This window comes from Sphaerodactylus townsendi, linkage group LG05 (genome assembly GCF_021028975.2).
Source record: "Sphaerodactylus townsendi isolate TG3544 linkage group LG05, MPM_Stown_v2.3, whole genome shotgun sequence".
In the NCBI taxonomy this organism is placed as follows: Eukaryota; Metazoa; Chordata; class Lepidosauria; order Squamata; family Sphaerodactylidae; genus Sphaerodactylus; species Sphaerodactylus townsendi.
The window spans coordinates 60535-77355 of record NC_059429.1 but is presented as its reverse complement, the minus strand read 5'-3'; the positions used below and the strand labels follow the sequence as shown (position 1 = coordinate 77355).

General features: G+C 51.9%; 1 protein-coding gene across 4 annotated transcripts in view; it reads right to left on the bottom strand.

Annotated features, from left to right (window-relative positions):
* Window positions 1-5488: 5488 nt before the first annotated feature.
* PALM (paralemmin) overlaps window positions 5489-16821 on the bottom strand; it is a 54020-nt gene continuing 42687 nt past the window's right edge. For 3 of the 4 annotated variants that reach the window (XM_048495858.1, XM_048495857.1, XM_048495860.1), the window contains 3 exons: window positions 16279-16329; window positions 12196-12327; window positions 5489-9208 (listed from right to left, as the gene is read on the bottom strand). In XM_048495858.1, the coding sequence (XP_048351815.1) occupies window positions 8676-9208; window positions 12196-12327; window positions 16279-16329 (716 nt within the window). In that variant the 3' untranslated portion in view covers window positions 5489-8675. The remainder of the gene's footprint in view (window positions 9209-12195; window positions 12328-16278; window positions 16330-16821) is intronic. The other variant, XM_048495859.1, reaches the window with a different exon arrangement.

Here is a 16821-nt window from a genome sequence, read left to right as displayed (position 1 = left end):
ATCTAGTGTTACTTCTCTAGACTTGGTCGATAGCACATCAGTTTCAATGGATCTAACATTGGAGCTTCAGCATTATTTTTTTAAAAGCCTCTCCATTGGTCTGAAATAGGGGGAAGAACGGGTGTGGTGTGGGGGAGGTAAGGCAGGGAGAAGTGAGAAAACCCAAAGTCTAACGCATGCGGATCTCCTTTGTTTTCCCTGGGAAGGGAGAGAAAATGTTGCACGGGGAGAGCTTTTTGAAACTGCGGGGATTCTCTTTCCTGAGGGCATGGTGAGTTCTGAAGCAGGGAAAATATACAGAATTGCACTTACCTGTAACTGTAGCTCATCGAGTGGGCTTCTGTGCAGGAATGTATTTGGTTTGCTGTGGTGGACCTTACCAATGTGTATTTCCACATTTCCATCCATGAACAAGACTGTCAGTCCCTCAGATTCTAGCGTGGGGACCGTGTGTTTGAGCACATAGTGCTCCCTCTGGGTTGGCCACTGCCCCATGTACTTTCACCGAGTGCATGTCAGTGGGGGTGGCTTACCTGGCCGAGAGAGGGTGTACAGCGTTCCTGTGCCCTGATGACTGGCTGGTGGTGGCCCTTCGAAATCTCAGTTGCAGGTCCACCTGACCGGACTCCTAGACACACCGGCCTCCTATGATCTGTGGTTAAATCTAGTGACCATTTGGCCCTATGAGTCTACGTTTATTAAGCATTATGCGTTTGGTGTAGATTCTTGCAGGGAGGCTGCTGTGGGAAAAGCTATACTGCATGCAATTTAAAAATAAACATCCTTACCAGCTGTTTGTGTCTTGCTTGCTAGTCTCTCAATGTGGGACTGCACAGAATTCCCACAACGATGAAGTAGTGTTGCACTTACTGTAACTGTCGTTCATTGAGTGGGTGTCTGTGCAGGCAGGCCCCCTCCCCTCCCCGCTGTGGCTGTTTATTTGTTGGTTGGTTCCATAGTTGGCTTTGGCCATGGTGGCGGTCTGCAGAACTGAGGGGATGGCACTCCTCCCCAGAAGGGAAAACTGGCATGTAATTGAGAATCCACCCCAAAGGGAATGTACACTCAATGCAAAGGAGACTACAACAGCATAAATGGCCAGAGTTTCAGTGGGCTGGGAAACGGCTGAGCCAGAGATGAGAGCTCTCTGGGTGTTTTGAGGACCTTCACTGTTGAATGAAAGGACCGAGACTGCTCACTGTGGCATTTGACGGGCACAGAGAGGTTTGTCCTGGGAGGTCGGCTGGGTCATTCGAGACTTTTCTAGGATTTGTGAGCTACGCAGGAGCGGGCAGGAATGAGAGCTGTTCTAAGCACTATGGACAAGGGCTGACAAAAGGGACGAGGTGGGAATGGACTGCTGACCAGGCACTATGTGGCCAAAGCAATGTTGCTGACCAGGGGAATTTCAAGAGCTTCTCTGGCCAGTATAGAAGCAGAGAGGCAAAAAGGGGTCAGGAAAACAGCCCTTGTGATGGGGAACAAACAGGATTTGGGGTGGGGTCTCATCTTGGCCACTCCCACTTATGTGGAGTATTGGCTAAGCATGTGGTTGGAGATGTCCCTGCTTCAACTCTTGCTGGATCAGGCCAAAGGAAAGGCCAAAGGATCATGTCCAACATCCTGCTCCAAAAATGGCCAGCCAGCTGGTTCTGGGCTTGTCCTGTCTGGCACGTTCTCAATGGTAGACTGCCCTGAAAAGTGGAGGTTTCACTCACCTACTGCCTCCAACAATTGGTTAAACAGTTAACCATCTTGTGGCAGTGGGTTCTCCAAGTTGTTTGCGTGGTGCAAGGCATGGGCGGTTCCATTTATCTGTCCTGAATCTAGTGCCCGTCAGGTGACGTCTCATGTAGTGGGGGAGACAGAGAAAGGCCCCTTCCCCATGACAAGGTTCTATTCTGTCTTCTCCCAAACATCAAAGCTGCAAGATCCTTTGCCTTTTCTCCTGGGGCACCAATCCCTGGATCATTTCGGCTGCCCATCTATGCCCTTGTTGAGATGAGGCAGAAAGGAAAAGATTCACAGAAGAGAAACTGCAAATGAGCAAGGAGGGAGGGAAGAAACGTGGAATGAACTGTGCAGAATGCTCAGCTGCACAGGGATATTTTTCATGCTCACCCCGGGATATTTTGGCTGTGCAAAAATGGCCAGAGGCACAGGAGGGAGGGAGGGAGGGAGGGAAGGGAAGCAAAGAAGGAGCACAATAGGGAAAGAAAGAAAAAAAGAAAGGCCAAGGGAGAGAGGAGGAAAGGTGGCAAAAACCAGGCGCCCCAGAGTTTCAGGTTATTCACACATTTTATTTGCTCTGTTCAGATATATTACAAACCAACAACAGGGCAGGGAAAGAGGTGGAAGTTCACACAGCTCAGGTGAAGAAGGAAGTGCACTTCAGCAAGGCAAAAAGGGCCAGAAAGAGGAGTTTGGCGACAGATGGCTGTGAGAACAAAAGGCAGCGGGGGGGGGGGGGCATGTTCAATACACCAGATGAGACAGACGGGGGGGGGGGTGTGGCAAGGGGGAGGAGGAGGAAGAGGGTGAGTTGGTTTTGCAGGTTAGCAAGGGGGTTTCCACAGCAGGGCTCCTCCTCCTCTCTGGCCCCGGTGAGCTGAGGGCAGGCCGTCCCTTCAAAGCCTGGCCAGCTGTCCCTCTTGCTGGCTCCAGAGGTTTCCGGGGTGCGGCAGCTGTTTGCTCAGGGCTTTGGGGGCCAGCAGAGGATGCTCAGAGCAGGTTCCAAGAAAGGGCGCAAGGATGAGGTGTTGCTGCTGGTGTGGATGGTCGGATGCCAGGAGGGATCCCCGCGGCTCTTGCAAAAAGTGAGCATGTCCCTTGTGGGCCTGCTCCCCATGTCTTCGGTGAGAGCTCTGATACCAGACGGTCCTTTGGGGCAACAGGCCCATCAGATGAAGGCGAGCCCAGTTTGGGAGTGGCAGAACAGCAGACCTTGGTAAATGGGTGGGCGCAGCAGACCATGGGTGGGCGCCGTGCCTGGGTTGCAAGGGGCCACAGGATCCCAAGCATCATTCGAAAGAATCTACAGAAACTGCACAAGGTTCAGAGGCTTGGCTTCGGCCTCCAGCTCTGCACACGTAATGGGGAGATTTCCCACAAATGCACTGCAATGCTCCCCCTGCACCAAGCTTAACGCATTCAATCTCTGTTGCCCAACAGAACATTAAATGACCCCCCAACCCACCCACCCCCCCGCTTGCCTTGTCCTCCTTCCTCCTCTTTCCCTCCATTCCACAGCATCGCCTGATGATTCTGGCCCTCCTCCCGTTAAACACCCCTGACCTATTTATCCGCTGCCTCCTGGTCCCTTTTCTACATCTGGGGATCCCACTGAATGTCTACTTTCACATCCCGCTGGTCTTGGTGGCCATCAACCACGGGAGAGGTCAGCTGGCATCTTCAGAGTGCGGCCTGCCAGTTATTCCTCTTCTGGGATTGCACACCTTTGCCCTGTGGGATTGCCAGCTGCAAGGTGAGGAATTCCTGGATATTTGGGGGCGGAGTCTATGGAGGGCGGGGCTTGGGAAGGGAAGGGGGCTCTGCAGGGTGAGACGCAACAGAGCCCACCTTCCAAAGCCGCCGGTTTCTCTGCGTTTTTGAGGAGCAGCTGGTAGACTGTGCCCCATGACTGCCCTGTGGGTTCCTCAGGGGACATTAAGCAATCAAAAAGGGAAGGAAAGCCGAAAGCCAGCCTGATTGTCACTCCAAGTAGAAATGTGCAAAGAAGCTCTCAGGGTTCTGTTCTCTGTCCCTTGAAGTTTGGCATATGAATGGACACTTGAGGAGACCAGTCTGTTTCTGGGGGCGGGGGAGTGTTGGTGGCATAGTAACCCCCCTGCAAGGGTGGCTGCCACTGCCAGGTCAAAAGCCTTGTTTCTCAAGAGCAGGGGTCCCCAGCATGGTGCCTCGGGGTGCCCTGCTGCCCACTGACCCCTTTTCTGGTGGTATTTTTGAAAGTAGGAGGAGCAGGCGAGGCTTCGACTGACCACTCTAAAGTTTGATTTGGAGATTTTCAAAAACGTTGCTTGTACCACAGCACCGGGGTCTTTGTTGGATGGCTGAAGGCAACTTGCGGCAGCCATTTGGTGGCGACATCCTCCACTGTCCCAGAATTCCAGAGGTGCCCCAGGCTCCCAAAGGGTGGGGACTGCTGCTCCAGAGGGTGCTGTGGGGATTAAGCACCCAATCTGCCTGCACCCACCACTTCCCCTCCCATGGTGGGCAAGGCCTCTGCCACATCACCCCCCCCCCCCATCCATCCTGAGGATGGAGTGAAGTGACGCCAGAATTCCCTGCTGGACACGCCAAGCTGCTGCCTGCAGAACTAGACCCTCAGCCTGCCCCGTCTCTTCTGAGCTGCCAGCCCTCCCCAGGGGCTCAGGTGTGGGTGAGGGGCTCCAGGGGTTCTGAGGGGCCTCTGCTAATGTGTGTTGCCTCAGTTAGGTTGCTAATATCCCAAAAGTACAGACAACTGGTGGTGCAGCTACCACGGGGCAGGGTGGGGAGAGGCTTCCCGGGCGGAGGCTGCTGCCAGGCGCCCCCATCCAGCCCCACCCTGCCAAGGCCAGCGGCCACTGCACACTCCCCTGCCCAGCCCCGCCAGGCCCTGCTGCTGGCGAAAGGAAGTGGGACACGGGGGGCGCCGCGGGGGGGCAAGGCTGGGCAGGGGCCCATGGGGGGGCCTAAAACTTGGAGTGTGCCCCAGGCTCCATTTTCCCAAGCTACACCCCTGCTGACAACAAACTCTGCCCAGGTTGTTATTAAGTTGCCTTCTACTGAATCCGTCCAACAAGGTCAATATTTTGTATTCAAAATGGCAGCGGCCCTCCAGGGTCTCATAAGAACATAAGAACAAGCCAGCTGGATCAGACCAAAGTCCATCTAGTCCAGCTCTCTGCTACTCGCAGTGGCCCACCAGGTGCCTTTGGGAGCTCACATGTAGGATGCGAACGCAATGGCCTTCTGCGGCTGTTGCTCCCGAGCACCTGGTCTGTTAAGGCATTTGCAATCTCAGATCAAGGAGGATCAAGATTGGTAGCCATAAATCGACTTCTCCTCCATAAATCTGTCCAAGCCCCTTTTAAAGCTATCCAGGTTAGTGGCCATCACCACCTCCTGTGGCAGCATATTCCAAATACCAATCACAGGTTGTGTGAAGAAGTGTTTTCTTTTATTAGTCCTAATTCTTCCCCCCAGCATTTTCAATGGATGCCCCCTGGTTCTAGTATTGTGAGAAAGAGAGAAAAATTTCTCTCTGTCAACATTTTCTACCCCACGCATAATTTTGTAGACTTCAATCATATCCCCCCTCAGCCGCCTCCTCTCCAAACTAAAGAGTCCCAAACGCTGCAGCCTCTCCTCATAAGGAAGGTGCTCCAGTCCCTCAATCATCCTCGTTGCCCTTCTCTGCACTTTTTCTATCTCTTCGATGTCCTTTTTGAGATGTGGCGACCAGAACTGAACACAGGACTCCAAGTGCGGTCGCACCACGGCTTTATATAAGGGCATGACAATCTTTGCAGTCTCAGGCGGAAGTTTTCCACATAATCCGCTGCCCGGTCCTTTTTAACTAGATATGCCAGGGATTGAACCTGGGGCTTTCGGCATCCAGGCAGATTCCCTACCACGGAGCCACAGCCCACGCTGCGAGGCAGAGCCGGGGCCCTCCAGCATGCAGTGCAGCTACAGACAAGTGAAATTGCCTTCTGCATCTCATCCATCCGGCTCCGCTGGGGCTGCAGCGCCGAGGGCAGAGAGAGGTTTTTCACAACGGCACAGATCCTTCCGAGGAGGTCTGGGCCTTGGACCTTCTACATGCGAAGAGAGCAGGGCAGCTTCTGCTGTGGCCGCGGGGGGGGGGGGTACATGGCATCGCCATCCCCTTTGCCCAGAAGGCGGCTTCCTCCTCAGAGTCTGCCTTGACTGGGCAGAGGAGAAAGGAACATCAGCGGGGCTTCCTGTGCTGGGCAGGGCTGTGCTGCTGACTCCGGGAGCAGTCTGGTGGAGAAAATCTATCCTGAAGACATTTTTCTAAGTGAGTCTGACCCCCGCCCCCATTTCAGACGTTTGGGAATATGGTGCTTTGGAGACACGTGCATATTTTCTCCTCCTCAGCCAGGACATTGGGCCATCTCACTCAGGAGGCTTTTCCCACCAGGAGTCAAACGAATGCCCCCACGAAAGTTTGCTGTTTCCATATAACGGTGGACATTAAAACAAACTGCCATGGAATGTGGATGCTGCAGGTGGCTAATAGCCATTGAACCCCCCCCCCACCCCCCCAATGAATTGTTCCAATCCCCTTTTAAAGTCATCTTAGATCGAGACTGCCCTCACGTCCTGCGTTGGAGAATTCCACAAACTGGTCATGTGGTGCATTGTGGGAAAAGAAGTTGGTAGACCCAGATCCAGAGGTGTATCAGGGGGAAATGGTGCCCAGAGACATCCCCTTCTCCTGGTGCCCCCCTGTGCTTGGAGGCCCGGCTTGGGGGCACTGAGCCCAGTGGTGGGATTCAGCCGGTTCGCAACACTTTGGCAGAACCGGTTGTTAAAATGGTGCTTGTAAACGACCAGTTGTTAAATTATTTGAATCCCACCACTGACTGAGCCCCGCCCCACCGGCCTGCACAGAGGCTTGAGGTGGGACTTGTGGGCGGGGCCGCATGAGGCGGGGCTGTGCGCTGCCAAGCTCTGCCCCCAGGCCTCCCTGCAGGCCGAGCCCCGTCCCCGGTCTCTGTGGAGGCCAGCAGGGCCTGGGGTGGGGGCCAAAAGCCAGCCTACAGGGAGGCCAGGGGGGCAGGGCTCGGTGGCGTGTGGTTGGGGCGCACATCTTTTGGTTCTGTGGAGAAGCCATGCGCCTGGGGACATGGGTTACCCTATGTCCCTATAGGCCATACGTCTCTGCCCAGATCAGACAATACATAGTCAATTCTGTGGCTTTGAAATAGACCAACTTGAGGCTGTTGCGCACTTTGTGTTTCATGAGCTTTGCCAAGGGAAATCTCAGCTACCCCCCCCCCACACACACACACACCATGCTTATCTGTGGAAGCAAAAACAAGAAAATGGGTCATCCCGAAGACTCCCAAGAGCTTCCATGGATAAAACACCGTCCCCGGGCACTGGCCAAACACGCTGGAAACAAAGCAGGGCGGAAGGAGCTCTTTGGCTGGTACCAAATAAGGACAGACTGAAGAAGTGTTGTCTGTTATTGGCAAAGACGCCTTCTCAGACAAGGGGAAGCGTTTTAACACCAGTGGCCATCCTAGCTCACCCAGACACAGAAATCTCTTGGTGTCGTTTCCTGAAAGCCTCCATGATTGCATAGCATGCCCCTGCCCCCCCGCCCCATTCCCTGGCACACTAGACAAATAGATCTGGCTAGATCTAGATCAACTAGACCAGCTAGATCTGGTTGATCTTGCCAAGTCAGTCCTGTCCACCCCCTCCCGCCATCCCCGGTCTGGGCCTCTTGTCACTGGGCTTCCACGTGGATACTTGTCCTGCTTCACAACTAGTCACCTTAGGCCTCCGCCTCCTAGTCAGGCCTGCAGCCCATCCATGGGCTGGTCTCTCCTCAAATGACCCTTGGACTCCCATCTCCCCTGACTGTGGCTCCCATCAAACATGCCGGTCCCTGGGACCCAACCCTCCTCCTAGCGCCTGGCTTCTACTGCTGAACCAGAATCAACAAGGAGTGAGTACTTTTTGTAATCTAGGTGTGGTTGGAACGGCATACCGAATCATCCCCGTTTAACACGTGTGAGAGGACCTTCCACAAAACTGTAGAAGGATCACAGTTAGGCCAGCTTTTGGTTGTCGCCATCCCATCATCCTTGGCTGGCAGCTCCTTGGACAGTCAAAGGAGCAAGTGGAGCTGGACTGCAGAAGTGGAACAAAACTGCACAAGTCTTCAAAATCAGGATGCCTGATGGATTTCTCCGGGGCCCAAGGGACAGACAGGGGTCTTTTCATATCCAAAGTCAGCTCACACAATGATAGATTTCCCGTTGTGACACTTCACGTAATGGTGCAAAAGTCTTGCCTTAGAAAAGTTCTCAACAGACTTGCAAGATCTTAAAGACCAAATGAATTCCAAGGGCTGCAAGACCAATTGCAAAAGCTACACTCATGCGGGTTCCATGATTGGTAATTTTCCTTCGGATAACATTGCAGGATTGGCTCAGTAGGATTAGGGCACGTCAACTCATCTTTCAAATAATTTTTTTAAAGGGCCATGAAATTTGGTCATGTGGAAGTTTAAGATTTCCTGATGCATCTTGCTGCAGAGAGGGATAAAAATGATTACTTGAGCTAATAAATACAATATGGCATCCGTTATGTTTATGAAAGGATGGATAAGGATGTTTTACGGATGCGAGGGCAAAGAAGAACAGGCAGCCTAGCAGCTGCAGTGTATATACTATACACTTTTCACCAAAGCCACAGATAAGTTCTTGGTCACTTAAAGATAGAAAAAAGGCAATCCCTCCTGAAAATAAAAATAATACAACCGTTGTCTTGTTTAGTAAAATCAAAAAACCAAGGAGCTAACTTAAAAGGTACCCGAGGAGGAGGCGAAGTCAAAGTATCCTGGTGAGAGTGACGGGTGAGGAGGGGAGGAAAGGCAGTCCCAATGGCCTGCAGAGTTGAAGGCAGCCAACTTACATGACAGAACAGCATTTGCAGCGCTGTTTTTTGACGTCGAGATCCTTGTCCACTTCTTTAGGGTCGGTGTCGTTGGCTGCCGGCTGCTCGCCTGCCTGGTTCTCTTCCTTCTGCAGGAGGGTTGTCACGGCCTCCACGGTGCTGCCATTGGGCGGGGCATGGTCCTTCCCTGTGCTATCTGATGTGGGTTTGTTCTCTGCATCTTCGATCATCACAAGCTCAGCTTTGATAGTGCCCTCGAGGCCCAGCACTTTTTTGGTCTCGTTCTCATCTTCCACGTTCTGATAACCCATAAAGATCATGGTGACCGGCTGCTCCTTGCTTGGCTCGGGACCCTTTGGGCCATGCACTGGCTTGGCCTGAACACCGGTGATTTCCTTCCGGGGCGTGACCTTCTGGCTGGGGGGATTGCTCTTGGCCTTCTCGGAGGCTTCGTCGGCCTTGTGGATGAGTTCATCTACCTCAGAGGAGCTGAGAAGGTGGATGCCATTCTCCATGGCCCCATCCTCAGCATGGACCGCGTGAACCACTGCAAGAGAGAGACAGAGAAGGAGCATCGCATGGACAGGCCAGCCGACCACGTTCCTCCTGGGTGTGAGGGTGGGCGATTCCCACACTCACGCGCACACACACCCCACCCACGAATCCTTCATTAACTGTAGGGCAGGTGCAGAACCCATTTCTGTTTGGACAGTCATCAGAAGCCTAAGTTGGGGTGCCCAATGTATGGTGCCAACCAATGCCTTTCTTTTTTAAGTGGGTGGGGCCAGCTAGCGCCTCTGATTTGCCCCTGAAGATCTGATTGGCTATGCAGTTTCAAATACTGTTTCAGCAGCAGTTACCATCAATGACATATCTGGGGGGGCAGATGGTCCAGGCACCATTCTCCTAAGTCATGCAGGGGCGCATTTTGGTCACCCGCTGCTGCCCCCTGCCTTCCCCCACCCCCTGCAGCCCGGCCCAGGCAAACTAGTCCTTAAGCACATCGAGGCTGGCAACACACTGGGAGTGGAGACAAGGCCACGGAAGGAGGCGCCCTCTTTGGCCTTGCCCCTGGCCACAGTGGTCTGCTGGCCTCGGCGTGGTTTTGGTGGAAGAAAGGTCTGTTAATTTTCTTTGCCAGGGGGGTGGTGGGAGTTTGGCAGGGGAACAGTGGGGGTGGGAGAGTTTGGTTGGAGGCCGGGGGTGTGTGTGTGTTTGGGGGGGGGAGGCATGCAAAGGTATGCCACTGGTTGCCAACAAGTATTTGTGTTTTTTTCTCCTATTCCTCTTTCCCTGTGTACTGTTAAATTGCTCCTCTTCCTCTCTGCTCGTGGCTTCCTCTGTGTGTGCAGCTCTGTCTCCTGTGGCAGCCATTTTGTCCTTTGCTAGCCCCCCCGCCCCTCCGAGGCAGGTGCCACCACCTGGTATCAGAATTCCAAAGGAGCCCACAGGTTTAAAAAATCTGGGGACCCCCGGCCCAGGTAATATGACAATGCATGAAGCCAATCCCAAGCAGTTCCCCCTCCATGTACCTAGAACATGAGCGACACCCCTCCACTGTTTGCCAAAGACGTGTGTTTCAGAAGTTAAAAGACACAAGACACAAATCACCACAAGGACACAAGGTCCAGCAATTCGCTCTCTGTACAAGTTTCAGCTCAAGAAGAAGGGAATTGGTGGGCAGCCCCAAAGTTGAAGTGGCTTCCACAGAAGGGTCAAAAGCAGATCAGAAGAGTCTGGCTGGCTGATCAGAATGGACTGTCCAGTTTAGCATTCTGTTTCCCACACTGGACAGCCAGATGCCTTTCGGTGGGCAACACCCATCTTTTGGCAACTGACAACCAGAGGCAAAATGCCTCTAAAGATGAACACTGAAGATGGACTCATCCTCTGGGAATGTGTCTGATATTCTTTTGAAGACATCTAAAACCAGCAGCTGTTGCTATATCTTGTGGAAGTGAGTTCCACAAGTTTAATTATATGTTGTACAAAGAAGTACACTTGTCTGTCTGAAAACTATGACCTGTCTATTCATTGGGTATCCCAAAGTTCTAGTGTCCTTTCTGCCACACTCAGGGTACCTGTCCATCATTCTCCCCTCCTCCATTTTATCCTCCCAACCATCTGGTGATGCAGATTAGTGTGACTGCACGTGCAACTGGTCCCAGCTTCTGTGGCAGAGTGGGGATTCGAACCTGGGACTCCCAGGTGGCACACCACACTTCCCCCATATTTATTTATTTATTTGTTTTATTTATTTATAATTAAACTTTTAGACCGCCCTCCTCCAGAAGGCTCAGGGCAGTGAACAACCAATGATCATATACAAAGACTTCTGAATATACCATTGAAATGGTTGGCAACAAACGGCAGATTGAGAGCCGGTGAGAGGAGCGGAGTTTGAAGCAGGCGGGAGATGTGAAACAAACAAACAAAAAATGGAAGAACTCAGCAAAGACTGGAGAAAAAGAGGGAGTGGTCAGTTGGGAAGGGACAGCTGAAGCCTCGGAGATCGTGCAGACAGGAGGGACTGAGCTATATGTGCAATGTTCGAGTGGAAGGGCACTGCTGACATTGGAAGGCATGTATAACATAGACAAATGAACAAGTGAATGAGTGGATAGGAGGACAGATCTTGGTTTGTTGCAGGCCCTGGTTGGAGACAGTCTTTGGGCAAGAAAAGGTTTGCCTCCCGTTGACGGAGATAAGAGTATCATTTTCCAGCATGGGTCGCTGGTTGTTAATGATGTGTTCAGCCAGATTGAGCTGAGAGCCACAGTTTAATGTTCTAAGCTTGTTGTAACTCGCCCAGAGCCCTTCGGGGATTGGGCGGGATATAAACAAACAAACAAATAAATAAATAAAACTTAAAACAATAAAAACAGATACATTCATAAAACAAACTATGTCAATGGCAACAATTTTCCCACCTCACCCCTGTCGTGCCCACAGGGGGCCTAGATGTCCTGGGGATCATACAGTCAACCCGGCTGGCCAAACGCCTGGTGGAACTGGTCCCTGGTCTCCTTGGGGGGCTTGTTCCACCAGGTAGAGGCCAGGGCCATAAAAGCTCTGGCCCTTGTAGAGGCAGGCTGGATGTCCTTCGGGCCAGGGACCTCCAGTAGGTTCTCCTCCGAGGAGCAGAGGGACCTGACGGGGCAATACGGGGAGATGCGGTCCCTTAGATATGTAGGCTCAAGGCCTTGAAGGTTAGAACCAGCACTTTGAACATGATCTGGAACTTGATGGGCAGCCAATGGAGATGGTACAGGGCTGGAGTAATCCCTCAGCCTTTCCTCACAGAAAGCCCTTGCTCATTTTGGTCACACCTCTCTTCACCTTTTCTGCTTGATCATTTCCTCCTTAAACCAGAATATGCTCCCTGTTTAAAAACTAGTCATCAACTAGGGCTATAAACAGATGGGTGATGCCAATTCAGCCCCTTGGATCAGTCTGGACCCAAGAAGTCTGTGGCCCCAGGGCTTGCGGGAGGCTAGGAGGGCCCATGTTCCCCAGCACTTCCTGGGCGCATACCTTTCGTCTCGTCCTCGTACACTTTGACCCCCTGTATTGAGTGGACCTTGGGGAGTCTAGTGCTGCTCGACAGGACCTTGGTCTCCCCAGTGACTCTGTCTTTTTCCACAGTGATTTCCACAGAGTATGTAGCTGGGACATAAACAGGAGAGTGAGCACCCAAACCCCTCACACCCCGACACCACCTGGGCTCAGCAGTGAAGCGTTCGGCACGAGCAGGGGTGATGGGGGTGCTGTGAGATATGACAAGGCAGGATTTGGGGGGTGCGCCTGCAGGAAAGCGCCAAGCTGTCAGCAGCGCAAAGGGGAAACGGAACATGCAGCTGCAAAGAGGGTCTGTGAGCAGCAGGAAGCCATCAACTTCAGTAGAGTTTTTTCCACTTCTTCCCAGAATCTTTTTTTTTTTGGGGGGGGGGGGGGGGGGGAGTCAGGACCTCTGCCTGCTTCTCTAGCTCCCCTTGGTGACATGATTGCTGTTACCTTCATAGTGGCTTAACCAAATAGATAAAGTTCTCTGCCCCAGTGTACTTACAATTAGGGTTAACCACTCCAGGCTGGGGGAAATTCCTGAGGATGTAGGAATGGAACCCCAACAGGGTGGCCTTAGGGGAGGAGCAGGGCACAAAAATTGCAGCCCTCCCCTATGGTGTGGGGTGTCCTGCAGCAGCACAGTATGCCTGAACATGCAGGTTCTACTATCACGGGGCAACTATTAAGAATTTGCTATTTTTCCAAGTCAGTCTGATTAGATAGCCTTCTCAGTGTATGAATTTGTCAGAAGGAGGAAACTATGCAAACTACCACCCTGTGTAGTTTGAAGAACATCTGGAGTTCTGCAGACATTTTGGAAGGCATAAGTAGATTACACATTTTACTGGAAGTGGTGGAAAGTTCAGTCAAGTCACAACTGACTTAAATGTCCCCATAGGGTTTTCAGGGGAAGAGAAGAGCAAAGAAAAATCCTGGACTTCATATTGTTGAAGTATTTTATGGCCAGAATCAACGGGTTGTTGTGAGTTTTTCAGGTGGTGTGGCCAAAGTGGTCTGGTGGTTTTAGCTCCAAATGTTTTGCTCACATCTATGGCTGAATCCTCAGAGGCTCATCATGGTGACGGGCATCAAATCCAGGTGATCGGAATTTGGATGGAATTCATGAACATGTACCACCTACACATACTAGATGTCTATACTATGTTCTGATGACACCTATTATGCAATTGATCAGTGACAGAATTGACTACATATTATTCTGCCATGAAGTCTGAGTTTTGAAAAGGCATCCACTCTTGATACATGAGAAGAAAAACTTCATTTTGCATATACATGGTCTTCAGGTTTTCTATGTAGCCAGGCTACAGTCAGTCTTTTGTAGGGAAATTTGCTGTACTATTTTCTATAACCTTTCAAGCCTCTGGGGATGCCAACTGCAGATGCGGGCAAAATGTTAGGAGCTAAAAACCCCAGACGATCATGGCCACACAGTTCGTAAACCCGCAACAGCCAATCCTGAACTTCCTTGGTGGTTGCCCATCTGAGTACTAACCAAAACTGACCCTGTTTGCTTCTGAGATCTGACAAGATGTTTTAGTACGGTGGCCTTTGTAAAATAAAATAAATAGTCTGGATTGGGCTTGATCCAAGGGAAGTCTGAGCTGCCACCTGAACTCAGACTCAGAGACCTTGATGTAATCAATCAATGTCAACATTTATAATCAGCAGGAGTGCCTGTTGGAAGAAATGGTTTACTCGATTGTCAGAATCAACCTTGGCGTCTCTGTGGCCCTTCTGGGGATTGACAGCATTTTTCCTGGACTGCTTTGCTGTAATTCAGACAAAAGCTCCGCAGGGTGTGGCCAGAGAAGGTTTGGGTAATCTATTGATTGACTAATTGGTTGACTGTTGCAGCCCTGGCTGAAATGTTATGGTTTACTCCTCTGGCTCCTCTGGCTTTCCCACCCACCCCTCACCCTCTGACTGCTGTGGGATTGATATGGAATCTATATGCAGATGCCCTGCCCCTCCCTTCCCCTCCCCTCCCCAGCGATTAACCAACAGGAGCCATATCCAAAATGAGATTATATCAATACCATCTGCCCTGCAGCCACGGAAAGTGATCGACCTGGGCAGCAGCCCAGTTTACAAAAAGGGGCACTCTGCACTTTATAACTTAGGAGTGGTTAATGGCTAACAGCTGCTGGTCAACCATCATTTCTCCAATGGCTGTCCGAACCGTTTCCCACCGGTCATTCTTCCTTTGGCCTGGCAAAGACCACAGGCTGGCTCTACACCGAGGCAAAAACTGTTTTGATAGGTGCTCAGGTGAAACCAAACAGCCTCCCAGGTAAGGGGGGGGGGGGGTCCTTTCTCTCCAACCTTCTATTCTCCCCTATACATATATGGGGTTGCAATCCTTAAGTGTAAGAAATTTCTTTTGCTGGAGTGGGAAAAATCAGTTGCATAGCTACCCGGGCGCTCGCTGTTGGGGTCACGTGGGGGGGCAGAAAATCATCCCCCCCTCTCCTCTCCCCTTCCCCCACCTCACCAGGCCTGGCGGAAGCCACACCTGAGCGCCCCTGCCCGGCCCCACCCCACCAGCCAGGCCCCGTGGCTCAGAGCAGCCTGGTGGGGGCGGGCCGCTGGGCTGGGCAGCAGCCCAGCCAGGCTGAACTAAGGTAAGTGGGGGGGGCATGGTGAGAGGGCAGTCCCCTGAGCCCCCCCCATCCCCACTTACCTTAGTTCAGCCGGTGGCCCAGCCAGGCTGCTTTTTCAGCCAGCTGCTCCTTGCAACCAGCTGAACTGAGGTAAGGGGGGTGGGGGGGGGTCCCTGCATGGTGGGTGGGGCTTGGGTGCCATTCCCCCCGCCGCCGCCACTGGGAAAAATCCGGAAGTTTGGAGTTCTGTACTAAGGTTTTCCTTCAAAATACTCCAGGAAACGAAATAATTAACAATGCAAGAATTGCATGATTTAAAACAATGGCTGGTCAGATATTCTTTGCAGCCACAAAGTGAGGCAAGAAGTGGCAGGACACCCCCCCCCCCCAGCACCTGGTGTTCTATGGCAGGCTGCTTTTGAACATGGAGGGCTGTCAGAATGGCCCTAGGTGTGATGGTGGGAGGATACTTCCTCTCCCTATTTCCGCCAGTTGGCCTTGGGGACCTGTTTTAGCTCAAATCCTTATGTGTGAAATGCGTGCTGTCCTTTGTACTTTCACTTTGATTCTGTGGGAACGGGGTTGGCGCCTTTTGGCCAAGTGGGAGAGGGCAGGGGAATATAAGCCCAAGCTTTGCTTGTGATCTTCAGAATCGCCAGTTTCTGTTCCTGATCTTTAGTATTCCCAGTAAAAACTATAGCTAACCGTCCACAGTTTTTAATTTTGGACTGAAGTCTGACATTTTGACGATTCTCTAGATCACAAGCAAAGCTTACTCAGCTACCTGTCAGGACAACAACCACCAACAGAACCACCCTCCATGGATCCCTTTAAAAAGGCTTTCAGCTTCTGCAGATGTAATAACCCCTATACAAAATCTATTTATGTAAAACTAACTAAATTCTACAATGTCCACTGCGCATTTCTTTTCAAAAGGTGGAAGAGGAATATTAGCAGTCAAGTCTGCCTGGATACTCCCTTCCCTTTTCATCCTAATGTCTGAACCTCCTAATGTCTGCACCACCTTCAGTGGTGAAGGAAATTATTCTCTAGCATCTGTTGAGGGGCACATGTGTTTGGTCTTACTCTGTAAATTCTCCTGGTATAGAAACCCGGCCCTGGGCCAGAATCCTGGCACATGCTAACATCTGGCAGATGGGGATCGATGTAAAGAAATCAATTCATGTAGTCCAGTAGCAAGCAACACAAAGCCCAGGGCCACAAAAACAGCCTTTCCTGATAATTCATTGCAATTGCTAGTGCACCTTGCCCTCCATCTTCACAGCTGAGGGTGGCCCAAGACCATGGCAACAGCAGGCAAAGCAACATGCCACTGTGAACAGCACAGTTCCCCCCCGCCCCCAGGGCAATGGCGCTCAAATAGGCCCCCAGGAGGGTAGAGAGAACAGCTGAGGGACAAGATGCCACGTACCTGCCTTCATCATGCCACCTCTTTCCAGCATTTTCATGGGACTGTTGGAGGCTGCATTGTCCACATGGAGGAGGGAGAAAAGAGAGAAAGGAAGTTGTTCCTTAGTCATATGTAGTCATATGTATGTGTGTGTGAGTGTATAAACATTTAAGTAAACATGTACAGGGCCAGTCCCGGGAGGGATAACCTGTAAGGTAGAGGCAATGGCCGCCATGCTTCTCTCATCAACTGTCACCAGCAGCAGGATCCAGTGGCGTATTTACCAGGGGACAATGAGTACCCTCTGTCCCTGGGCACCACTGATCTGGTCACGTGGGGGTGGGCGTAAAATTGGTCCTCCCACATGACCAGGAAGGCAGCAGGAAGTCCTTCGGGCACCCTCAACCTGCCCATGTCATCATTGAAATGGGCAGGGTTGAGGGCATCTGGCTGCTGCCCACCCCCACCCCCCTTGCTCCCGGCTCCCACGGAGCCAGCAGTCCCTTCTGACCTCCCCACCAGGAGGGTGAGAAACAATTGCCGTCTCTCAACCTCTGAGACTTG